General features: G+C 40.7%; 1 protein-coding gene across 1 annotated transcript in view; it reads left to right on the top strand.

The window, feature by feature from the left end:
• The window catches only part of kif6 (kinesin family member 6), a 93,283-nt gene that overhangs the window by 11,740 nt on the left and 55,023 nt on the right, over positions 1 to 26,520 (top strand). Inside the window, exons 4-10 of the mRNA XM_033642343.2 lie at positions 682 to 829; positions 1,078 to 1,187; positions 4,333 to 4,462; positions 10,711 to 10,917; positions 12,595 to 12,738; positions 13,102 to 13,188; positions 23,942 to 24,045. Of these exons, the coding sequence (XP_033498234.2) occupies positions 682 to 829; positions 1,078 to 1,187; positions 4,333 to 4,462; positions 10,711 to 10,917; positions 12,595 to 12,738; positions 13,102 to 13,188; positions 23,942 to 24,045 (930 nt within the window). The remainder of the gene's footprint in view (positions 1 to 681; positions 830 to 1,077; positions 1,188 to 4,332; positions 4,463 to 10,710; positions 10,918 to 12,594; positions 12,739 to 13,101; positions 13,189 to 23,941; positions 24,046 to 26,520) is intronic.

The following is a 26,520-nucleotide window of genomic DNA, read 5'->3' as shown; positions in this document are numbered from 1 at the left end:
AAATGGAAAATAAGTACCACATGCTGTCTATTGTTGGTGTCCTTGGTATTACCATAGACTTTTTGTTTGTGATTTTTAAATTGTCAGCTGGGTAGCTATGTTCATGTATTTATCCTGGGGCTGGGTGATTTGGAGAATTTCAAATATCGCAATATATTTGACAAAATAGCTTGATATAGGTATTATGCTGACATTGTAGGGTTGACTATTGGTGCTTTCATGAGATATTTAGAAAATGAAATTTTTGTCATCAGTAACGTGGCAAAATGACATCACTTTACTGTAATGCAGCCTTTAAAACCAGGAAAAGACTAAGACAATGTCTGGTCTCATGTCATATGATATTGATGTAATATCAATATAATGCCCTAATTTGTCCATTCTAATAATTTGTTTTGTCATAATGTTTGTTGCATTCGTGGAAGTGCAACTTAAGTTAGTGTCCACAAAAGGAGCACAGTAATAGTAATTTGAAAAAAACCTGCAACTCATCACAAAACAACTGCTGGAATAAGCTTGACACCCAATTACATATTTATAGTGTGAGGCTCCTAATTGATAAGATTACATTAGATACTGTGCTGTTACTAAAGGTCAAGCACTGATCTCAGGCGTGTGCTTCTACCTTGAAAGCTTTTGTGAATAATGACCTTTGTATTTGTTGTGTGTGTGTGTGCGCAGTGTGTTGGCTGGCTATAATGGCACCATATTCGCCTATGGCCAGACAGGCAGCGGAAAGACCTTCACCATCACAGGAGGGGCCGAGCGCTACAGTGATCGTGGCATCATTCCCCGCACGCTTTCCTACCTGTACGAACGCTTCTCCCAGGTCAGCACAGCAGGGTTTGCCATGTTTTTTAAACATTTATTTAAGGTATCAGTTTCACTGGTACATGAAGGCCACACACACTGAAAATGTAAAATAGTATCCTACAGCCTCTCTCTACCATCATTAATTTCCCTGTACTGCAAAGCATCTAAATTTAATTGTTTGCTTTTGCCAATTGTCAGAAAGACTAAGATTTCCATCTTTATGCATCCAGTTTAATTTTACATACTATATGTTATGCTCCACAGGACAGCAGTATGGTTTACACCACACACATCTCCTACTTGGAGATATACAACGAGATGGGATACGACCTTCTGGACTCCCGCCATGAAGCATCTCGACTGGAGGATCTACCGTCAGTGTTCTTTTTGTTTTTTTAAGTTGTGCTACACTGATGCTATAGACATTTGAAAATGCAAAATTACAATCATATAGTGTATATTTAGCTTTGAGAACATGCACTTCTAGGGAATAGATGAAAAAATTTTAAAGCTGAAAAGACCAATCATCTCCTGGTTCCATTATTCTCTTAAACACTTGTGGGTTTAGTCAAGCCTTATTCCTGAACAGCCATTTGTCTGCCTGGCCTAGAGTTGGTGTGTGGTGAAATATGGAGACTCAAGTATTTACCACCTCACTGCGAACTGCCAACTGACATAATGAGACTGCAGGACAGCAATGGATGTGGTCAACCTGGCTGTAGACTCTGCCACTGGAGTTGAGAGCAAGAGGGTCATGTGGACAAACTGTTTTTCAGAGCTAGTCACTGCTGCAGCTGGTCTGGGAGGAATTCTTTTTTGTGTCCATCTGCATCTGTCTTCTCACTCTCTGTCTGTTGCTTCCCTCTCTGCCCTGCTCTATCTTTGAAAGACTGTTCACCATGTTCAATCCTGTTTCATTTTTTCTTTGTCTATATCCATCTTTCTTTGTAATTATAAATTCCATCTGTCTGAAAGTTTGTCTGTGTGTGATCTTATTTTTCTTTTTTTTTTACCTTTTTTGTCATACTCAATACTTACTCATCCCAAACTAGACTCTGGACTTCCTGGCGCAACATCGTCTTGGTACATCATTTTGGTGTTTGTCTTGTATTTTCTTGTACTAGTTCGATTTAAGTTTCTTCCCTCCTTTCACAGAGGATCCAGCTCAAGGTTTAGATACCCACAAATCACAGTCTTCTGGAAATAGACAGTGCCCGTTGTTAACCATGCTGTGGCCACACTTGCTGATTCAAGAAGAAGCTGTGGCACTAACAAATTTCTCTCTTTAACTGTTGGCCTTTCTTTTCTTTCTGACATTCTTGTACTTATTTTCTTCTGCATTATTTTCATCATGCTTTCAACAGTCCACCTTCTAAATGCTTGAAGTCCTTCTCCACTCAAATATGTATTTTTCTTATGTTTATGTTCCCTAAAATGTCTGACCTTAACTGACTTGTGTCTGTGCTAAGTTTGTCACTAGAGAGGTGTTTTACATTCCTGTACTGAGGGGCCACTTTCTAAAATCTGAGATTCACACATACATTTTCTACAACCATTAATGCTGCGTCAGCAAGCGAACAAACAGCAAAAATAAACTCAAATTACGGCCTCGCACTTGTATGCCTCTTTGAACCTGTGAAGTTGCAGTTACAGTCTATATCCATGTCAGTGAAAACATGGATGCGTCATGCACATCTTCCCCCTGGCAGCACAGAAGATCTATACAGTCAGCAGTTTCAAAGTGGGCACCCACGACTAGTGTCACCAATTCAGTATGTGACCAAGTGTCTCCACTTCTGTTTCTGAGTTATGATGAGTAATGGTCAGAAAAGTGTTTTCGCAAAAAAATTTGATGTCACAGTGAAACTGGCCTTTGACCTTTCAGATATAATATGTCACCACTTCATCATTTTATCCTATTAGACATTTGTGTGAAATTTTGTCTTTATTAGTATTCCATTGAATTCTAGTTATGGTCCAAAACCTGTTTTGTTAGGGTACAGTGATCTTGACCTTTGACCTTTAGCCATAAAATTCTTATAAGTACTAATACTAGGTCTAATTAGTAATAATTAGTACTTTCCTGAATTCAAGTGGATGTTTGTGCCAAATTTGAGAAAATTCCCTCAAGGCCTTCTTGAGATATTGTCTTCATGAAATAAGACAGAAGCAAGGTCACAGTGACCTCAACCTTTGACCACCAAATTCTAATAAGTTTGTGCCAATTTTGAAGAAATGTCTTGAAGGTGTTCTTGAGATATCGCCTAAACAAGAATGAGACGGATGCAAGGTCACGGTGGCGTTGACCTTTGACGTTTGTCTACCAAAACCTAATCGATCATTCTTGAGTCCAAGTGGATTTTTGTGCCAAATTTTAAAAAAAATCTCTTTCAAGTCATTCTTGAGATATTGCATTCACAAGAATAAGATGGATGGGCAGATGGACAGACAACTTGGAAACATAATGCCTCAAGCCACAGCTATCGCCAGCGGAGAAGCATTAAGATGCCAACCACACTTACCATTCTGATACGTCTGCTGTTGGTGCACAACAGACTCCTCTTCTGAGCCTGGGTCTGACTGAGGCACAGATGTGTATGGCTTAATCTCTCAGATGTATCCTGTAACGCAGATGCTAGCCATCTTGATGCGCACTGCTCTTTCACCAGTTAACCTAGCATGAGCAGCACTGGAGAAAGTGAAACTTACTGCAAGCAGATTTCTCAGTAAGAGAGAACGATAAGATCTGCTTCAAGGTCTTTTATTTTTTTAACTATTATGTGGGAAAACCATGTTAAACAAAATATAGGTATTAGTATATTTTTTAGGGACTTTAAAAGTCTCTAAATTGTCAACAACTATATCCTATTTTTATATTTGTGTAAAATACAATAATCAAATCCTTTTGATTTTGAGTTGGTGAGGCTGTTAAGGAAAATAACCCCGCCAGGGTACAGGCCTTTAATCACAGTAAGATGAATACTGTTTTATCAAACTACTTCAATTACCTACACATGTTAACATAATTATCCTCATGTGTTCTCCAGGCAGTCTCCCCTCTTTGACATCTCAATCCAGTAGCTATACTGTCACAACCCTGGCGGAGTGATGGAAATGATACGTTAAGATCACTAGAGTCATTTCAGCCCCATCTGTCTAAGCACACTTTGTTTCAAAGTGCTTGATGTGGGCAAGAACCAATCACCTGTTTGTTTTTAAAAGCAAGCCCTGTCTGTTATCAAGTTATGAACCCCCCGGTTAGATAAAGCACGTGTCAGACTGGGTCGCAGCCCACACTGACTTGCAGATGTGGTTTGTTTGGATTTCGATCTGAGTGAGGCCAAGGCGATGGGAGGGAAATGGATGACATAACTGACATAATTAGTTTTTCATAATTGCTTCAGTGTTGGATTATTTGGGTTCCAAATGGTTTTGTCCCGCTTTGTCATTTTTTATTCACTATTTCAGGTTATTTATTATGCTGGAATTTTCTTTAATGACATTTTTTTTCTTTTACAGAAGAGTAATGATCATGGAAGATCCAGACCAGAACATCCATCTCAGGAACCTGTCCATGCAACAGTCAGCAAACGAGGAGGAGGCTCTGAATCTGCTCTTCCTGGGTGACACCAATCGTATGATTGCAGAGGTAAGAAAGAGGGACACGCATGCTTCACCGCAAAGAGAAATGTACGATATGACTTCATCTTTGTAATTTACACACCATACATGCAGTGTTCTTTGTAAGAATTGTAGTCAGTAAGCAAAAATACATGACCACTCCCTCGATAAGTGGCATAAATGGTATTTTTTGTTCACAAATGCAATATGCACTCTACCTTAAGACCCTTCTAAAATATTATTTTGGTCCCCTGTGGTCCCTTTTACCATGTTTTTTTCCCAGTAAAACTAAGCATTCTCTCTGTAATTTCTGTTTATGTTGTGGTGGTTCTTTTCTACACTCAGACACCCAGACTCCCCACACGGTGGGTCAGCTTTTGCTTTGCAACCTGAGGTTTAGAGCAAAGGGCTGATCTCACCTTGTTTACTCTTGTTGCTAGTTTGTAAGTAAATAACTGTCAGTAAAAGTGAACTTGATAATCAGGTTTCAGTCAGAGACTTGCTTTTCATTTTTGCAGAGAATTTCAAAGTCAGTTTTTGATGTGGCCAGGTGTCGTTCATGAAACAAAACCGATCCAAAGGAAATAGTTATGGGATCCAAGATGGAATTTCTCCGGAACTCGGAACTGGGTTTAGTAGCTAGTACAGTCACATACCTTTTGTATGAGAAAATGTGCCTACAATACACATATTCCAGTGAACATACACTCTTAGAAATAAGGGTTCCAAAAGGGTTCTTCCTGAGCGGCTGAGGTTCCTCCCAGAACCATTTGCTTCTGAAGATGGTGTTAAAAGATCCTCACCCTCAAATATTTAAATGTTTACCCATGTGTCAGTTGATTCAGTTCATTTTATTTGTGTTTTGCCATGGTTGATATCCTTACCATTATTTCATGCCATACAAAAGTTAATTGCGAATCTGTATTGAACAGACTCTATGTTTATTGTTTAACAGGCGGAGATACTGTCCACTCTGCCAATATTCATCCTGGTAGCGTTGAGTTTCACTCCACCACTGAAATAGTAAAGGCTCGAGTGGTAGTTGTTTCTCCACCTCCTAAAAACATAATTGTAAACCATGAGTGTTGTGATTTGACCTGGGCCAAATCCACCCCTGTCCTTTAGGAGCCTAATGAATCCCAAGGCTGCTGAATTTGATTTTCTTGGCCCCAGGTTGAACTGTTAAACTAAAACCATGATTAGTGGAACAAAAAAAGGATTCTTGGTAGAAACCCCTTGGTGGTTCCTAGATTTACTCTTGTAATATCAAAAAGGTTTCATGGTAGAACCTCCTCAGTAGGTTCTAGGTGAAATCCTTTTGATATAGAGAGGGTTTTTGCTGAGGGCAATGGTAACTGTCTCAGAAAGTATTGTGGTTTCACAGTGGTATTACAGAATGTATATTATTATCAGTCAGAATGATGCTAAAAGGATTGAAAACATAAGGGTTATTTTTGGTTGAACAAATGTTTTATTGCTATGATTGAAACTTGAAACAATTTTGTTAATGGAAGTATGTGTAAAAAGTCTCCCCTTTGAAAGTAACTAAAATAAAGGAGAGATTCTCCATCCAGTTGCATTTTTTCCCAGTATTGTAGATAAGCAAATGTACACAGTATGATAACTGTCAACTTTTATATCAACAAAGCTATTCTCAGTAGACCATCCTGGAAGGGTTCTCAGAAGCTGTGAAGGTTCTGGAAAGAACACCCCCCCACACACACACACACACACTCCAGAGAGGGTTCTGGGTGGAGCCATTATACCACAAAAGGATCCTTTGTGGAACCTCTCACAGGGGGTTGAACCTTTTACAGATGGTTCTAGGTATAACTCTTTATGTTGGGTCCTAGGCAGAACCCTCCTACGGTGTTCCAGGTGAGAACTACCGGGAACTAAAAAGGGTTCTTCTTTCAGGACAGAACCCTATATGGTTCTAGTTGGCGCTTTTATATCTAAGAGTGAAGCCTATTGCCAAAACAATATTGCATTTGTTTTTTATCTACCTTGAGAACACACTCCCAGTGTCCATTGCTGTAAAACCTGGGGGTATATTTCAGTGGAAACACATTCTTGGATGTTACATTAGTGTGTTGATGAGGCAATCGAGATGTTTCACAGTTCAGAGGGGAGACCACATTACAGTCCACCCACACAAAGACTTTTGTGAACTCACCCTCTATGGGACTTCCCCATAAGAAAGTTTCTCTTGAACCCCGAGCAAACAAAGAACCATCAACATAGTCAATTTGTCACTGCCAGAATAATCCCAGAGGTCCTTGCTCCACATAGACTTCAAATAAAGTTAACACTAACGCTTTCTTTCTTCTCTTGCTCGGAGCCATGTGGATAAAAGATGACACATCCATTCAAGCCACACTCAGCAGACCATGAGCTCACTTACTTTGAGACTTGGCAATCCCCTCTACTCTTTCATTGGACAGGAAATAAAATACACCTTCTCAACTCCTCACCCTTTCTTCAACCTCACCGGGAAACATTTCCTCTCATCTGGTCTTTTTATTTTTTCTTTGTCCCTGTTTCCCTTCCCTTCACATGTGGGGATGCAGGGCCTGGATCTTTTCTCCCCTTTCTACATCCTCCTGAACTTGTGGGGGTGAGTAGGGTGCGTAGCAGGTGGTCCAAATGAAACTTCACTTTTAATCTTTTGAATCAGCAATCTTTAAGTGTTTCAGGGCTTGCAGCACCAGATCACCACTTTATGCTGACCCACTGCAGCACTGCGTGTGGTCAGCATGTGGTGCATGTAAGATCAACATGTGGTCAATTGAGAACACAGGAGAATAAAGGAAGTGACTCCAATGAGATTGCATTGTCCTGCTGTGTTTTCTCACAACTAAGACATTTTAATGCCCCTGTGTGGACACTATTTCCTCTGTGGACATGAACGCACAGTCTGTAACCATTTAAATATTCATCTGTACTTGATGTGCTTCTGTTCATACTCTTTAACTCTAAGAGTTGTTCAAGGACTTCTACAGAAACGTTTATATAACATCTGGTGATATCCAAATGAAGTTGTTATCTTGCACAATGCACGCACGTTGAAGGCTACACAAACAGTCTCTTGATTAATGCCACTGTAAGGACACAGTAACAACCAGAGATAAGAGCCAACAGTCACGTCTTATCTATTCACAGCTGCTACTGTGTTTGATTACTTTAAACTGTCATCCATGAGTGCTGCTATGGATTTTTACCATAGTATTTGCATTCACAGTCACATATGACACACTTAACTGAAATTCATGCAGCCCACGACAGCAGCCCTCCAATAAATTCCACCTTCATGAAAGTTAAAATGTTCAGTTTTTGTTGAAACTCTTTTAGAGAGGTGTTGATTCAATTCTATAGTAATTTTAAAGGATGTAGTTTGTGGTGCTGTTGAAGTGTATTTCATTATACAGAGTTGTTTCTTGTTTATCAACCCACCCACACCGATATAAATGTAGTTGATGCAATAAGAGAGCCACCCGTCTGTATAATTCAGTAAAGTTCAACATCACCAAAAGCTGAAACTTTAATTCATGAACTGCTTCAGCCATCAAAAATATAATTCAGTGTTTTTACTGTCCAAATTGCGAGTGGGCTCAAACTAGAGTAAAACCACGCTGATGCGGCACAGTAGCAAAAGTTGAACTTGACCTTGTTGCTTCAAGGCCACAGTGTTAAAGGAATACTTCACCTACAAAAGGACTCTTTTGTATATCAGTTGCTCACCTATTACCTTAAATTCATGAAAAAAGCTTTTTTTCCTGCTTGCCTCCACAGTGAATGAAGAATCCACAAAAAGGCGAACACTCATTCATAAATTAAACGGGAATGCATTTGACAGCAGCAAACCTATATCCAAACATTTGATTACAAACTCTCACACAACTTGTGCATTATAATCCAAGTCTCATTTATTCAGTCTTATGCTCATTACTTGCCAAACACATGCATCTTCTTAAAAGCATCAAGATTTAAAGCATGTCAGTACAAACAGTTTTATGGAACGGCTTGGTAGTGTGCTTGGACACGCACATGCATTTGAACTCTGGTCAATCGGAGCTCATACGTTCAAGTGCTTGGGCACACTCAGGGCGCGCTACTCAAAAGAGGAAGTGTTATATATTGTAACTTTTTAGTGAAAATGCACATGTTTAAGATGTACTGAGCATACAACTGGATCAATGAGACTTAGATTATACTGCACAAGTTGTGTGAGAGTTTGTAAAAGGACATTGTGAAATAGAAAACTTTGATTTTGTCACATAACTCCATGGTGAACAAAGAATCCAAAAAAGGCGAACATTCCTCATGAATTGAAGTCATTGGGATCCATGTTTAACCACAGCAAAACTATATCAAAGGGTGCATCTGTTTGGCAAATACTGAGCACAAGACTGGATAAATGAGACTTGTTGTGTGAGACTTTATAAACGGATGTTTTGGTATAAATTTGCTGTTGTAAAACATGTTACTATAATTCATCTGGAATGTTTGCCTATTTTGAATCAGTCATTCTCCGTGGAGGCCTTTGAGGAAAAGAAAGTTTTCTTTATGAGTTTAAGGTAATTGACAAATTGATGTGGAGTACATATTTCCACCAGCAGCAGGAGGCAGACTTCCTTGCATGCCATGCTGACAAGTTCTTGATGTGCACTTGCCATGACTTGACAATTGCTGCATCCACAACTGGATCCTGTAATGATATCACAGACTCCGCAGGCATCTGCCGCAGAACTTCTTCTGCAGATCTTTCACCACATCCTTGCTCACTGTCTTGGTGAACTTTGTGGCCTGGCAGAAGTCGTCAGTGATAGTGAGTCCCTCCATTGTCTGGTTGAGGGTGACACTTGGTCATCACTCTCATCATCAGCAGGGAAGCAGACAACCTAAGGTGGTTCAAGACATGCAGTGTAGATGTGTTTAATAGCTTTAACATTAATCTGCTCAAGTGTGTTCTTTTTTTCAAATATTTTAACTATATCTGGCCTAATGCCTAATGTCTTGTGTTCTCAGCTTTTTTTGCTGCAAGCTGAAATTGAATTGCACCAACACATTATCTTTAGATGCATTAAGAGGAAACTCTGAGAGTGGAAAGTGATTGGAATAGCAAGTACTGACAAGGAGAGTCCAAAAACGCCTGCTGGCTGTGGAGAATTTAACAAAACTTAGAGTACAGGCCAGTTATCAAGGACTGGCCAGCATTTGTTTGGTGTTGGTTGCTATGGAAAATAGCTGCCAGTGGTGAGACTGTAAAACTAATTCTTTAACATGGGACACTCTATCCTCACCCTTGACCCTCTGCTCAATCCTATTAGGTATGTGATCCCTTTTCAACATCTCAGGGCTGTTTCATATTACTTATAGGGATACCCTGAGGAGCAAACATGGTCGTGTGCAGAGTGAAGAGAATTTGGACTGAGGAAAGACATGACAGCAATGGGTTAAGATAGTGAAAGATCTGTGGCGAGCTGTCATGACCCTAACGGACAGGTGTTGGCACATTTACGCCAACAACAAGTCAGGGTCAGAGCACCTTTTAAGATTGAATGATCTGGTATGTCTGTGATGATGTTTTCAAGCAGAGAGGAAAAAAAGTCATGCCCATATCTCATATCAATGACCATTCCACGAAAGGAAAAGAATTTCAGACTTGATCAGAAGCTAATTCAAGTCAGGATGTACTATATCATCAACTCCTGGTGCTAATTAAAAGCTGTTATTTTAAAACACCATCATGTGTCCAGGCTGTCTTTGTGTTAAGGCACAAACAAGTAAACAGAAAGAAGTCTGTGATCAGCACTATGTCATTGAATGTCCATTTCCTGTGTTTATCCTCTCATGAGGAGGACCCATCCTCCTCTAGTTAATAAACCTTGTTTATGCACAGTGACTCATACTCTATTTCTGTCTCCTCCTGGTCTCAACCTGCCTTCTGCTATTCCAGTGACCATCTGAAAGCCAACCTCAGCTTTTGTAGCTGCCACCATGTGTTTACTGCTCATCGGTTACACATGGTGTGGCTTTGATCTCCAAACCAGCGGGAGCAAGAAAAAATAAGAATCAAAGGAAACATGTTTTTTTGTTGTTTCAAAGTGGAAAGCACCGCAGATGGAGATTAAAATTCCCTTTTTCTTCCTTTTTTTGTGTGTCCGCCATCTGCACCAATTTTGGAGGTTTTTTAGAATTCTCTCGCACAAGCTGAAAAACATTGCAGCATTTTCAAAATATTCTGGCACCACTCTTTTCTTCTCTCCTCTGCAGACTCCGATGAACCAGGCATCCACACGTTCCCACTGCATTTTCACTGTGTACTTGTGCAGGCGTGAGCCGGGCTCAGCCACTGTGCGGCGCTCCAAGCTCCACCTGGTGGACTTGGCCGGATCAGATCGAGTTAGCAAGACTGGCCTGAATGGGCAGCTGCTTACTGAGGCCAAGTACATCAACCTCTCCCTCCACTACTTGGAGCAGGTAGCCACTGTTGATACATATTTACTTATTACTTCTGCCAAAAAGGTTATGTTTTTGTTCTGTTTGTTTTTGTGTCTGTTAGTAGGATTACGGAAAAACTACCAGCCCAATTTTAATGAATGTAGTGCTGTGGACTTTGTCATTAATTTTTGCGGATTTCATGCCCCTGCTCTCCAAACATAATGTTTGTATGTTACGATTGGACAAACAACATTTCAGGCTGTAGCCAATCCCAGCACAGTAGTGTAGAGACTTGTCTCTTCCCTTATTTGCATAATGAAAAAGAAAATGTGTTAAGACAATAATACAGAATACATAAGACTGGGGAAATATTTTTTTTAGGGGGGAGATAAAGAGAAAAAAATAAATAAATACATTTAAAGTAAATAAATACATGGAAAAATAAATAAATACATAAAAAATTTATAAAAAAATAAATGAAAGGAAAAACTAAATGAAGTAGATAAAGTAAATAAAGATGCAAATTTAAACAGGTATGTCAATTTATGGCTTTTATCACTTAATTAATGCCTACATTTATTTTTTATATTATTTTTTTACATTTAAAAGCATTTTTTTTTTTTTTTTTGTATGTCATTTAGCCATTTATCTATTCATTTATGATTTTGGCAGCTTCTGTTCTCCATAAAAAGCCGGTGGAGGATGGTAAAGTTCAGTAGAGACAAAACACAGCCAGTTGTGTTATAACGCAATCCACATTCATGAGTACCAGTAATCCTCTGGGGCAGCCTACACATTTAGTTGCTCAAACTTCAGACAGAAAGCAGTTGTTATCATTTGACATAATTCTAGTAGTTTTGAAAATATATTCTGACATATAGTGGTTGCAGAAATTTGCACATCATAAAAGACTGGAATGGGGCGGCATGGTGGTGTGGTGGTTAGCACTGTCGCATCACAGCAAGAGGGTTGCCGGTTCGATCCCGGGTGTGGGAGCCCTTCTGTGCGGAGTTTGCATGTTCTCCCCGTGTCAGCGTGGGTTCTCTCCGGGCACTCCGGATTCCTCCCACAGTCCAAAGACATGCAGATTGGGGACTAGGTTAATTGATAACTCTAAATTGTCCGTAGGTGTGAATGTGAGTGTGAATGGTTGTCTGTCTCTATGTGTCAGCCCTGCGATAGTCTGGCGACCTGTCCAGGGTGTACCCTGCCTCTCGTCCAATGTCAGCTGGGATAGGTTCCAGCCCTCAAGAGGATGAATGAATGAATGAATGAATGAAAAGACTGGACTGTTGGCTTTGGCAGAGGTCTGCGCTCTCCACTTGCCCTTCCCAGTTTAAAATAATATATTGGACAAATTGTTTAATATTCAAAATATATTTGGTGCTGTTTATTAAATACACTTTGGCACAGAATACATTTTATTTGCTTCATTTACCGTGTGTGATTTGGCACAGCAAGTTTAATGCTTTCAACTATGAGAAACAAAAATAGTGTGTTTTGCTGATTCAGGCTACTTTATTTGTTCAGTCTACAATAACTTTCATTAATTTCATGTCAGACACTTGACATTGATTAATGGCCATCCTGTATAAACAGTTATGACCCACAAAGTTAGAGTGAGTAATGAAATTTCCTTTCAGGCATCATGTTACAATCAGGCATTTAATTTCCTACCTTCATCTCTGTCTTGCATGTCGGCCCTGTTCTCTTCAGGTGATCATAGCTTTGTCAGAGAAGAACCGCTCCCATATTCCCTACAGGAACTCCATGTTGACGTCTGTGCTGAGGGACAGCCTTGGGGGCAACTGCATGACGACCATGATTGCCACTATGGCAGTGGACAAGAGGAACCTTGATGTAAGGATGATGTGCCCATTGTAAGGCCATGTTCAGATAGAATAATCTGTGATATGCCAAAAAAAGAGGAGAAAGAAGGTTCTTGAGTAAATAATGTTAGAGCTACTCTACAAATCAAGTTAGCTTTGTCGATAGTGACTTGAAGTTTCTCTCCTGAAACATCCTCTTGGTGCTCTGGGTATTTAAACATTTTCAGACATTAAATACTTGGCATGTCATACAGTGTATCATGCTTCACAAAGACTGATAAAAAGCTGTGCTCTGTAAAGAATGTATAGATTATGAACATTTTATCATCTCTGTTGAGTCCTTGCATGCATGTGTCAAGTGAGTATTAAATGAAAGACTAACTGTTTTTTTTAGGAGTCCATCTCTACATGTCGCTTCGCTCAGCGCGTGGCTCTCATCAAGAACGAGGCAATATTGAATGAAGAACTGGATCCTGCCCTGGTGAGACAGCCAGACACTCGCTGCACTTCTCCACTCACTACAAATACCATAGCTTCACCACACAATCACACCACAGAAGCATGACTTAATGTGCTGTTTCATTATGGCCAGACCCTCCTCATAGCTTCCAGACCTTAAATTGATCGGTGAATGCAGTGAGAATCCAGCTCCTAAATGTAACTAAATGTTAACCCACCATGTGCTTAAATGCCCTCTTTGGGTTTCCAGCACCAAATTAGTTTTTCCAACGTCACACAGACATCCTCGAAGAAGCAGTTTTCCACCTTCAACACGTGGACGCCTGTCCATCTTGTGTTATTTAGACTGCTCACAGGTCCTGTTTGCATTCTCTCCCTGTATTGTTTACATGCCTCAAATTCTGTTATGGCATATTTTATCCCAGTACCTTACAGCCACTTGAGAAAGCATCCAGCTGGAGACTGGTGTGTGTATATATGTCTCTACACACATCCATGCAAGGAAGCATGCGTTCCTGCCCAGATGTTCAAGATCTGAGGCCATAGTGTAACATTTTTAAAATGAGAGTGGGCAGTCTGTTTACTTTGAGTAATTTTATTTAGTATCTTTATACTATGAATACGTTTTTATTTTAGTAAGACAGAGAAGAAGCCAAAGTAGGAGATGGAGAGCAGAGAAAGTCCTTGGATTGTGGCAACACATGTGGTTACAGAGGCCACTCAACATTTTTTCAGATAGGCCTTACACATACTTCCATAGCTGCCTTTTGAGAAATAGCAAATCTCATGATAGATTGGCTGAGCAGTTTGGCAGGTTAACTCTTGATGATGGTTTCCTTCCTTGACTTTCTCCTTTCACAATACTTGTCACAGCTTCCTTAGTGTGCCAGGAAGCAGACCTGGTAGTTGTTGTAAAGGTCCCACGGGGGATATACAGTAGTAAGTCATCATCACAGCTATATCCGCTTCCTCCCCTCCCACCCAGATCTGCCTGAGGATCAACTGCTACTGTATTACTGCTAGTGAGGACTTGGCTGGCCACTTGCAAACCCTACAGAGGTATTTTTAAGAGAGTCTGCGGCCGGCCCAGTAATTGTGACAGTGTCTGGCAGCTCCCAATTGGGTCCGGCACAGTTACAGCTCCAGGCAAACCCAAACTCCGCGGGCAAACTTCTTGTCTCCGTTTATGGCTCTTTAGTGTGTTTCACATTTCGTTCATTGCTCCCGTCTCTCTGTCTCTCCCTCTATCTCTCTCCCTGGTTTACTGAGGAAAAACTTAAAGCCTGCCGTGCAGTTTGCAGATTAGAATGATGTCATTTATTGCGGTTTGGGGTGACACTCAGATTCCCATTTTTGGCCTGCCACCGTCTGAAGGCACACTGTCTATTCTATTGGACATGCCGGCTGTGGTAATTGATTTGAAACCTGGAGTTTGCTTCTCGCAATCTTGCAGTCAGTGTTTGGGGTATCATTCTGACCACACACTGCCGTAATGGTCCTATACTGTAGCCTGCAGGTTACAAAATGCACTTCTTCAAAGCCTGAACAGCAGGAAACAGCCAGATCAGACAAAACATTTAACATGTCGTTCATGGACAGGGGGAAAAAAATGAGGTGTTGAAAGTGACCTGTGAATATAATGAAGTCAGCCACAGTGGCCACACCATATAAGGTTGGCTCTGTTGGTCTCTTTAAGAGCACTAAGGTCAGTCTTAATCCTCCATTTAAATCAGGCTGATCCTGGTCTACAGTCAGATTAAATTGTCAACGGTTATTGGATCTTTCATGATGCTCCTACCATCTCTTTTAAATTTCACGTGTGTACTTAAGGAAGCATTTTGTGTGCAGGGGTGCTTAGTATGTGCTGAACTGAATTGCCATCAAACTTATTTATGTAATACTGAAAGGCTTAAAAAGTTTTATCAAAACGGTCCCGGATTATGCTCATTTACGGGTTCATACTCGTATTTTAGATTTCTACCAGAACACTGGTTCTCAATTGGTGGGTCGTGGTCCAAAAGTGGGTCACGGGTCAATTTTGAATGGACTGCAAGTGACTCTGAAACGTGTCACGTTTGTAGAAAACACTTTATTTTTAAGTTCAGTGAATTTCTGGCTCAGAGCTTTTGTTGTGAAGTGTTGTTTCCTGCTGAAGAGGGAGTGACTAACGGACAATTACTTAACAGAGACAGCAAACTAGCTCGACAACATGGCCAAACATAAGTATGATGCTGAATGTATTAAACTTTGTGGACCTTGAACTAAAGACTAAGGAGAAATCTGGACCCTGGGGCTGGACCGATTTGGAACCACTGTACTAGAACATGTTTACATGATTTTTCTCAGACTGTCTGCCTGAATATACCTAATGTCACCCTCTTTTTGAAACGCTTCATTTTAGTGCCATTCTTTTTCTCTTGAGGCACCCCTTCCAAGATAGCCCAGTCTGCTCTTATAGGTCAGTGTTTCTGGGTCTTCTGCATCTGCAGTCAGTTTCTCTGCACCATCATTGCAACCAGAGAATGACGGCACTGTAGCAGCACTTCCTACCTTTATAAACCATTTCATCGTTATTGTGTTGCTTGGGCAAAAGCTTTGGTCCCTGATTACTTCCTGTCATCTACTGCATTAACTAGCATTCCAACAGGAAATAGCTTGTTTGCAATTCAGTGACTATTATGACTCATGAAATTCAGATGGAATGGCAAGAAGTGATATATCCATATGCTGCATGAATTGGAAGTAGAGGAATGTGACTACATAAAAGGGTTGGATGAACCTGAAGGCAGCAGGTATCAGAAAATTGATGCTCATGTTGGATGTGATCCATATAATACTAAGAAAAGTGATTTTTTTTTTCACAACTTGACAGATTTGCCGGGGTGGACACAATCGTTGTTACAAATTACCTCCTTTTCCAGACTCCCTAACATTACTAACATTACATGGCGAACCAATAAATGCATACAAGAGTGTAGTGGACTAAAACTGTTTTGTGTGACAAACTGAATGATTAATGACTGAAACAACTGCCGTCTTGTTTTTGGCCGATTGAGTAAATTTACTTGAGAATAACTGTCTTTTATATTTCAATTCTGTACAAGGACGCACCACTTTTAGGCTAACATCAGCTAACGTTAGCTAGCTTTGGTTACAATTCTGGTGAAATGCCATTAAAAATCTGGGTTGTGCCTAAAAATTTACCTTTAACATTAACATTTGATGTTACTCGACTCTGCTACTCCGGACTGAAGATAGAGGTTTTCGATCAACATCTGCTGCCGTTTCTCAGTGAGTTTTTATTCTGTTTCGTTTTGTTTTTTGACCCCTTCATGTCCTACTATTTTCAGGACATAAGGTGGCCGTTGTTTTTTACCAGTTTGATCATTTTAACAATAAACAGCACAAATCATAGACATTTGTGCAGTGTTATTTTGTTTTGTTGTTTTTACCTCCAGTTGCCTGCCCTCCATCTGGATAGTGCACCAATATACCAATATACAGTACAGGCCAAAAGTTTGGACACACCTTCTCATTCAATGCGTTTTCTTTATTTTCATGACTATTTACATTGTAGATTCTCACTGAAGGCATCAAAACTATGAATGAACACATGTGGAGTTATGTACTTAACAAAAAAAGGTGAAATAACTGAAAACATGTTTTATATTCTAGTTTCTTCAAAATAGCCACCCTTTGCTCTGATTACTGCTTTGCACACTCTTGGCATTCTCTCCATGAGCTTCAAGAGGTAGTCACCTGAAATGGTTTTCCAACAGTCTTGAAGGAGTTCCCAGAGGTGTTTAGCACTTGTTGGCCCCTTTGCCTTCACTCTGCGGTCCAGCTCACCCCAAACCATCTCGATTGGGTTCAGGTCCGGTGACTGTGGAGGCCAGGTCATCTGCCGCAGCACTCCATCACTCTCCTTCTTGGTCAAATAGCCCTTACACAGCCTGGAGGTGTGTTTGGGGTCATTGTCCTGTTGAAAAATAAATGATCGTCCAACTAAACGCAAACCGGATGGGATGGCATGTCGCTGCAGGATGCTGTGGTAGCCATGCTGGTTCAGTGTGCCTTCAATTTTGAATAAATCCCCAACAGTGTCACCAGCAAAACACCCCCACACCATCACACCTCCTCCTCCATGCTTCACAGTGGGAACCAGGCATGTGGAATCCATCCGTTCACCTTTTCTGCGTCTCACAAAGACACGGCGGTTGGAACCAAAGATCTCAAATTTGGACTCATCAGACCAAAGCACAGATTTCCACTGGTCTAATGTCCATTCCTTGTGTTTCTTGGCCCAAACAAATCTCTTCTGCTTGTTGCCTCTCCTTAGCAGTGGTTTCCTAGCAGCTATTTGACCATGAAGGCCTGATTGGCGCAGTCTCCTCTTAACAGTTGTTCTAGAGATGGGTCTGCTGCTAGAACTCTGTGTGGCATTCATCTGGTCTCTGATCTGAGCTGCTGTTAACTTGCCATTTCTGAGGCTGGTGACTCGGATGAACTTATCCTCAGAAGCAGAGGTGACTCTTGGTCTTCCTTTCCTGGGTCGGTCCTCATGTGTGCCAGTTTGGTTGTAGCGCTTGATGGTTTTTGCGACTCCACTTGGGGACACATTTAAAGTTTTTGCAATTTTCCGGACTGACTGACCTTCATTTCTTAAAGTAATGATGGCCACTTGTTTTTCTTTAGTTAGCTGATTGGTTCTTGCCATAATATGAATTTTAACAGTTGTCCAATAGGGCTGTCGGCTGTGTATTAACCTGACAAGAGTGTGCAAAGCAGTAATCAGAGCAAAGGGTGGCTATTTTGAAGAAACTAGAATATAAAACATGTTTTCAGTTATTTCACCTTTTTTTGTTAAGTACATAACTCCACATGTGTTCATTCATAGTTTTGATGCCTTCAGTGAGAATCTACAATGTAAATAGTCATGAAAATAAAGAAAACGCATTGAATGAGAAGGTGTGTCCAAACTTTTGGCCTGTACTGTACCTGTGACATCATAACGTCACAGAAGTCCTTATGGCTTGTTTAAGGCACAGTTTCTGAATGGATGATATGGACTGTGTGCATTTCTGTGTGGATTGAGTTTTGATACCTACAGTATTTATACAGCCCCTTTAATGCTCTACAATAAAAAAAGACATGGAAAGATTTTTTGCAATGTGGGACCTTTAAGGTGTTGTTATGCAGCTAAGCGTAGGGTAATAGGAGGCTGGGTGACCCTCCTGAACCTGGACTCTCCCTTCACTTAAAGACACTCACAACATCTTGCTTGAGAAGACAGCTCTGATTAGCACATACCTGTGAGTCAAACACAATCCTGCTTATAGCCCACTAGAGAGACATGTTTGGGAAGCGAGTGTGAAAATTCCTACGGGTGGTTGCTCTCCCAGGTTCCCTCATCTATCTCGTCTGAGAGCCTGGCTTTCGTTAGGACCGAAGATAGTTTGAAAGTATTTATGGTGTGATTCAGCAGCACAGTGCTCCTTGCCTTAGTCTAAAATGCCTGAATGGTGCCATACATAGAACACAGCCCATGTGTTATCATTTTGTTGTGAAGGATAAAAGACCTTGTGTAGGTGTAGTGGGAAACTATGACTCCTCTTTCTTCTCGAAAGAGGCCCCATAATAGCACCATGTTTGTGAGTGGCATACTATATAAGACATATGCATTTGAGGTGTAACCTGTGGTTATACTGCAGTTTATTGTGGGTGGTTTTCTGTACAGGATGGATAGTATATATTCAAGAAGAAGATGTATAATTTAAAGTTAGGGCTGTCTGTACAAGTCAGTTTAATGTTTCAAACTTAATTATGTAGCATGTTTGTCAGCTCATATAAAATAACACAGACATACTTGGAGGGTTGCTTTTTCCATCACCATAACAACCTGCACGTTGCATTACTGCACTGACTCGGGTTTCCATAGGATATGCTGCCATCACCAGTCACGTGGCCTTAGTCAGTTTTTATTCAAAGTGTATGGAAGCCTGCCGTGGTGTTGTGGTACCAGTGTGGGCTCGGCACTCTGAAATAGACTGCACGATTCCGCTGACCAACAACTGGCGGTCAGTTCCTCAGGATGCAGCTGGGAGAATTACATCAGACCATGGGCTCCAAAAAAGAGATACAGGGAGCGGCTCTGGTGAGGGATGGTCAGCTGTGATGTTAAAAAATATGATATGGGGTGGATTTGGGGTGAAATTTTTTGTTTAGCTCAGTGGCACCTGCCCAAAACCACACCGCAGGTCTGTTTCTTCTCAAGAGTGTCTTGATTTGACACTGTATGACTGCTTTTGACCTTCCAGTTAGAAAATGCGTTTGCTAGAAGTGCTGGTGCTCTGCTAAATTACTGACCTTTGACCTTGATTTAGTTTTTATTGAACATCCTAGCTCCCTTGCAGTTTTGTGTCAGGAGAGTCACTGTGACTCTGGCACACAGTCGCCACTGTCTGTTGTATTTGCTCTTTGCTGCTGAGACCGTTCCAGCCTTTCAGTCTGCTTTAGTATTTTGTGGTGTGGTCAGATTCAGTGGTGATAGTTAAGTGGGATTTATGCTGAAGAAAGAAGTATGTCATGTGAGAAAAAGAACAATTGCCACTTGTTTTTTTATGTGGTTTGGTGTGTTGTTTTGTGGTGCGATTTGTGCAGAATTCTTATTACAACTGGTCTGGCTTCCTTCCAATAACTACACCATCCATTGATTTTGGTGCTGGCCTACTTTCCCTACCATTAACATGTATTTACATGTCTCTGTTTAGATGTAATGTAGACTGGACCGACTCCCCTTTTTTTAGGGATTTGAAAATTGAATAAACAGCCAGTTGAAATCTTGTACAATTAGCTGCAGAAAAATCAAGCTGTAGGTTTTATCAGGCTAATCAGTCTCTATGGTCCGTCTGTTATGTACGTGACCTCTTTCACATTCAATCATAACACTTTAACTTCAAGTTACGACACGCTGCCAGTACCTGCTGAGCATCAGAATAAGGGTACATGTCAAGTGGGCTCGCCTCTAACCTCTTGCTCTCTGTGTGTGATGGGAGATTTAGGATTTAATCCCACTTAACAGGTCTGCTATATGAACAACAAAGAATTAAACATGAAAAGCGCAGTTAGTAATGTGGAGAACTGAGTGTTTGGCTTCAGAGGTGTAGAAGTAATGGCTTTGACTTCAGCAAGAGATACATTTGTACAATTCATCAAATATTCAGATAAATAGCTTTTACTTTGGGGTGTCATGCTGGGGCAGTGGTTAGCACTGCACTTCTGAGTTTGAACCTGCCAGTCGGCTGGGGCCCTTTGTGTGGAGTTTGCATGTTTTCCCTGTGTCAGCATGGGGTTTCTGATGATTCTCCAGCTTCCTCCCACAGTCCAAAGACATGAAGGTCAGGATAACTGGTGACTCTTAATAGCCCGTAGGTGTAAATGTGAGCGTGGATATTTGTTTAACTCTGTGTCAGCCCTGTGATAGTCTTGCAGCCCCTCCAGGGTGTACCCTGCCTCTCAAGTCTAAAGCACAAATTATTTTCCTGTTTTTTTAGGGTGCGCAGTCCAGTGCAAAATAATGAAAACACAGCACTTGTTTTGATGAGCAGGTAGGCTAATCAAACAAAAGGAAATCCGACACAACTGAGATATAAACAGTCTCCCACTATCTTGCCATCTCTTCCTCTTTCCAAAGCACACCAATTTAAAAGACCAATGGACCACTCGCTACAAGACAAGTCATTGTCATTATCATAACGTCAAAGATTGGTGTTGCACATAAAAAATGAACATAGCTAACGTTAGCTAGCTAACAACATTTTAACCCACAGTATGCAGAACTTACTTCAGTGTGCTTGCAGAGGTTAGAAGGGGAGTATTTAAAAGAAGACATCTCAGTGTTTTTCAGGAAGCAAAGCAAGCACTTTAATACTGCTGTCTTTTTTAGATTTTGGTGTAGAAAGTGACCAGATGTGGCCTGGGATTGTCACCTGAAGCTAACTCTTGTTCTGTTCCATCATCATCATGGTCCAAACCCAGGTGGTGCTTCTTTTTCTTCCAGGCAGCTGGCAACTTGGCATCTGCAGTAGAGTCGTTCCTCGCACGCTTCACCCCCTTACACTCAGTCCCCACATTTACCACATAGCATTACTTTGCAGTAATATTCAAACAATTATTTCAATTAAAATTGTTCTACTTCTATGAAGGTGTGAGTGAAGCAGATTGTTCATTAAGTGCAGTCTGTTGTATTTACGTAACCTGCTAGGCAAGCACATTGTCACTCCTCAATGGTGAAAAATAACTTTTCTTCAGACTATAACTCCCTGTAGCCATTTTGCTTTTACAATAGCCAGAGATCTTAATAAATTAGAGTGTAACCATACAGCGACAGCAAGAATGTCCATTCGTGACTCAATCAGAACCCTATTGAACAAATTCAAATAATAAATTATTACTTTTTTACTTTTTGGGCACAGTGATAGCCGTCATGCAGCTGCACATAACCTGTATTTCTAGGTCACCATCTTGTTTAATTCAATATATCATTAAAGCCAAATGTCAGGTGTTCCACATTACAAAATACAACATTGTTTTCATGTTCAGACCAGGAGAGGGATGTTCCTCTCTTACAATGTTTCAGCTCAACTGTTCCCACTCACGCCAGCCTGCCCCTGCCAACACCGGCCTCCTACATTACCCCACCAATTCTTCCAAATACATTCGCCATCATCAACCACCCCTCTGTGTCTGTGGCAGCTTTTGGGTGCAACAACAACTGAATGCAACCTTGGTCTCCTTCCAAAAAATGTGGTAAAATTATGTTGTTATGTTGTTGTCTGTTAAAATTCTAAATAATGTACTATTATGCAAGGGAGTAGGTTTGCATTATCATTTGCATTATCCTCACTCTAACAATTCTGTGCAAGAAAATACAGGACAAACTATGTCTCGAATTGATTCAGAGAGGGATAGTAGATTTCATTTTTCAAAACAGGATCATCACATATTAAACCTGATCAAAAGTGTCAATTCCTTTTGGTATTCCACCTCTGATGATGAGCAGCTCACTGCTCCTCTTCCTCCTGCTTCCTCCAGAGAGAGTCCCAAACAGGCATCTGTGTTTGTTGGATGGTCTGAAGGGGATACTACTATGTTAGCAGAGTAATAATGTCATGCACATTGCGCTATAGGGCAGGTAGATTTTCTTTCTTGAACCATTATGACTTTATTCTCATTGCATTACAGGTTTATTTTCAAAATGTTTTTTCATCGGATATTATAACTTTTTTCTCGCCTGTTCAGAGAACACATATATCTGAGACATGTTTTAAATGTTCAGATTGTTTTGAACATGAGTAGAAATCTTGCTTAATAGCTGAGCTAGACACGTCAGTTTCACAGGGATTAATTTGCTTAGTGTTAATCACTGTGCAGGGCATGCTTTTATCAGACTGGATCATTATATTGCTTCTTTTTTTGGTTCAAGTTTGGCTGCACAAACTAGAGCTCTGAGACACTCCAGTATCAAGTTGTACAACTGATCGATATGTTTATTTGAATGCCAACAGAAGCTTATGGTGTCCAGTGAGGTTATTGACAAGAGCGATGCAGCCAGAAAATAATGACCTGAACCTGTTATCACAGAAGTATATCACTTAAATAAGATTTTGAAAAGTTGACGCTCTTATTTAAAGAAGAATTTCTGTTTGCACATATAACTCAGATGAAAAAGAGACTAAACACATACAAGTGAGAATGTGGCTTCATGGACACATACTGTAATCATGAAAGAAAACATGCTTCTCCATGTGTGTTACTTGCAACTTGTTACTACCCACCCCTGCAGAAAAGCCAGTATACTGATATGAAATGGTTCTGTCCCATCAGAGGAGCCGCTGTTGTCAGATTAAATTCTGTATGGCTACTCCTACACATGTAATACAACTTAATTTATGTCCTGACTTTAGGTGCTAGATAGCAAGATGCCTGCTAATCCCTGCCTAGACTGAAATAAGGTCACTTAGACTGACCTCTATAGGTATGGACCCTTTCTGCAGGGAAAAAGTCATAAAGTGTCATATGTCAAGGCCAGGACCTGATCACATTTGTTTTTGTTGGATTCTCCTTTCATGCCTTAAATAGATTTTTGTCATATACTCAGATGTGAAAACATAAAAAGAATGTCCTGGTCCCGTCACATCATCTCTCATCGGATTATGATTTTTGACATTAATAGATATTTTTGCTGTCACTGTTTTTTATTTTTGTTTTGTCTTTTTTCAAAGATTTCTATAAGTACTTATTTAAAAAGCTATGTCTGGACTTGGTGAGATATTTTGCTTTTATATATACAGTAACCAGACACGGACAGCGGTTACTAACAGCAACCACCCCGTTGGCTCAGTGTGCAAGGCCTTAACCAAACACGTGTGGACAGACAGCAGTAGAAGGTTTTATGTGTACTTTTTTTTGCCACCATAGCTGTTTAATGCTAATTTATGTTTTTGCTTCCTGTATTTTCCCGCTGGAGCATCCAGTTGTCTGGAATCACTTAAGTTTGTCCTCAAAATGCATCGGCAAGATAAGCCGCAAGATCATTTTCAGAAGGATTGCCTCATCAGTTGGCAGCAGCGAAATAGCTTGTCTGCGGTGCTTGTGCATGAGTGTGTGTCTTAGCTTTGAACTGTAGGTTTCAAATGTGCACAGTTTTACATTGTGTGTACTGTATGTGCACATGCAGCAGACCTCTAACCCTGTCTTCTGTGTGTGTGTTTCAGCTAATTACCCATTTGAAGAGAGAGATCCAGTCTCTGAAGGAAGAGCTGGCCATGGTGACAGGAGAACAGAGAGATGACCAGCTTACTGCCGAGGAGATCCAGAAGTAAGTCACCTCATGTTCCTTGATTCCTAGTCCCTTCAATGTAGTCAGTCTCTCAGCATAACCTAGGTGGCCTGTGATGCTTTCTCTAGATTTAAACATAACAGATGAGGGGAGACAGCAAACTGTCTGACTCTGATTTAACTTCTTTCACTCCCACACCTCTCTACCATAGACCCATTTTTGTCTTTTTTAGGGGGGTCAGGGGATCTTTAGTGGAGGATAGCAGTTCAACAGTATATGTCACATAGGAGTAGTATACATCATCTGAAAGATGGGACCTTGAAGATTAATTTGATGTGCAGCTCTGCACTCTGTGTCTCTGTGTTTAAGTCATAAATATGTAATAAACATTGTGTTTTGCTTAGGCACCTTTTTAACTTTTAAAGGTTAGAGTAGGGATGCTATAGGTTAGCCATTTAATCGTTAAAGTGCCAAAAATGTTTTTGACTACAGACCCAAGTCTGTTTAGAGCTAGCTAGCAGCGTTGCACATTTGGCAATTACCGCTTGTAACGCCATCCTAACCTAACAGCATTACTGTGGACGCATTGTGTCTACACCACGGTCAACCTCAGTGACCTAGCAGTAATTACCGATTGAGCAACGCCGCCAGCTAGTTCCCAAGGCTAATGTTAGCTTACCAGTGGAGACCAGAGGGTGGGCAGTTGGCACTATGTTTCCCCATGTTAATGCAGTCAGCCGGCTGTCTGTCAGCAAGGCCGACAGAAAATAACATAAAGGCAAGACATTTACATTACAAATCATTCAAATTTCACCACCTCTAAATGTGTAACGCTTTGAAATATAGCACCAAAACTCACACTGAGTCAATGGAGTGTTGCACTACAAGAAAGGCCTCTTGTAGTTCACTTTTTTTTTATTCCTAAAAAATAACTGGTAACTTACCAGTTAATGGGTGTCAGGCTGTCGAAGCAACATGCATCCCTACTGGCATCCCTAATTTAGAGTGTGTAGGGGTTTAGAAACGTATGATGGAAGTACATGATGGTCATCTCCATGTTCAAATATGTCTTATAAGTTGTTGCAGCAATTTTTGGATTGATACCATTGGTTACACAGATTTGGTGCTAAATTTAAGCAGTTTTTAACCGTCTGAGAATTGATAAAAAATGTGCAAAAATCACTCCAAAATATCACATTAAGACACTAAGACCTTGAGGAACACCAGAGAGAAATCCATGCTGTGATTTGGAGTTAAAAACGTTGGATGGTGAGCACTTCTGTTCTGGAATTTCTTCAGAAACCCCCTAATTGTCAAAATACCTATAAAAGCCATCCATCCCCTGAATACATGGGGTCTCTAGTTTGTGGCTGTGGAGTTTCATGAGGCTGTTATTATCCAAGAGGTCTCAATAGGCCATTACAGTAATATCCATTTTAAAAAAGACTGTCTCACTACAGTGAAATGGCTACTGTGAAGGCTAACATCATCACACGTGAATAAAATTTGGCTTATTGAATCCACAAGAGTCTCAATTTTCCAGTCATACACAATTCATGCAACTCCAATACTGTTTAGGGCCCCCAGTATGGAGAAATTAAAGTCTGTAGAGGAAAATTTGTACTGCATGCAAAATGTTGCTTGCTTTTTGCCAAGAGCTGCATGGGTCTAGCGCAAAGTGGGCATATCTGTTAAGAGGAGACTTGTGGGGAGATTGTTTCTGCACTTCCAATAGAACCCATTCAGATGCCTTGAGGTGAGAGGTCAAACGACCCCTGTGAAAATATCCATGCCAGTTTTTCCCTCGCTGAAATTTATCCTAACTTCGGAGCGTTATTTGGCCCCCTTTCTGACAAGCTAGCATGATATTGTTGGCACCAGTAGATTCCTTAGGTCTTCTTATTTCATGTGATACCAGTATCTTCACTCCAAAACTCACTCTGCTACAGCCTGACAGGCAGTAATGATGGTCAAGGATGCAGGCGTCCTAGTGGGGTGGAAGAGGTTAAATAACAATGTTCTAGAGGAGCTCACAGGAGGCCCTTTGCCACAGGATCATAGGTTGTACAATATGAGTGTGTTTGTGTGTGCATAATGTTGTGATCTTTGCGATCCAGTCATTTCAGGACAGTGCAGATGTGAATAGTGATGTGTTGGCCCTGTCAGCCCTCTTGGAAGAGAGCAGATGGTCTTTTTTTGGACTGTGATTTGTATTTGTAATACTCAAAACCCCGAGATTCTTGAGCAAATATGTTTTGTGATTTATAAGTATTTGGGGTTTGCCTGAAGTGCCTACATAACTTATGCTGTTGGCTATGCATAGATACTGAGTTAAAACCTCACTCACTGAGGCTTAACCAGATCTAATGGAGTTTCCCAGGGCTCTGCTTCAGCCAGGACTGCTTTATTTCTGCTCTTATACTCAAATGACAGAGGGACTCAGCCAGTCAGGGCCAGAGTTCAGGCCAGAGGTTCCATCGAGGACTTGGCACATCACCTCTGCAGTGCTGATCT

Source organism: Epinephelus lanceolatus, chromosome 15 (assembly GCF_041903045.1).
Source record: "Epinephelus lanceolatus isolate andai-2023 chromosome 15, ASM4190304v1, whole genome shotgun sequence".
NCBI lineage: Eukaryota > Metazoa > Chordata > Actinopteri > Perciformes > Serranidae > Epinephelus > Epinephelus lanceolatus.
The sequence above is the reverse complement of the archived record's forward strand: the minus strand, read 5'-3'. Positions and strand labels throughout refer to the sequence as shown.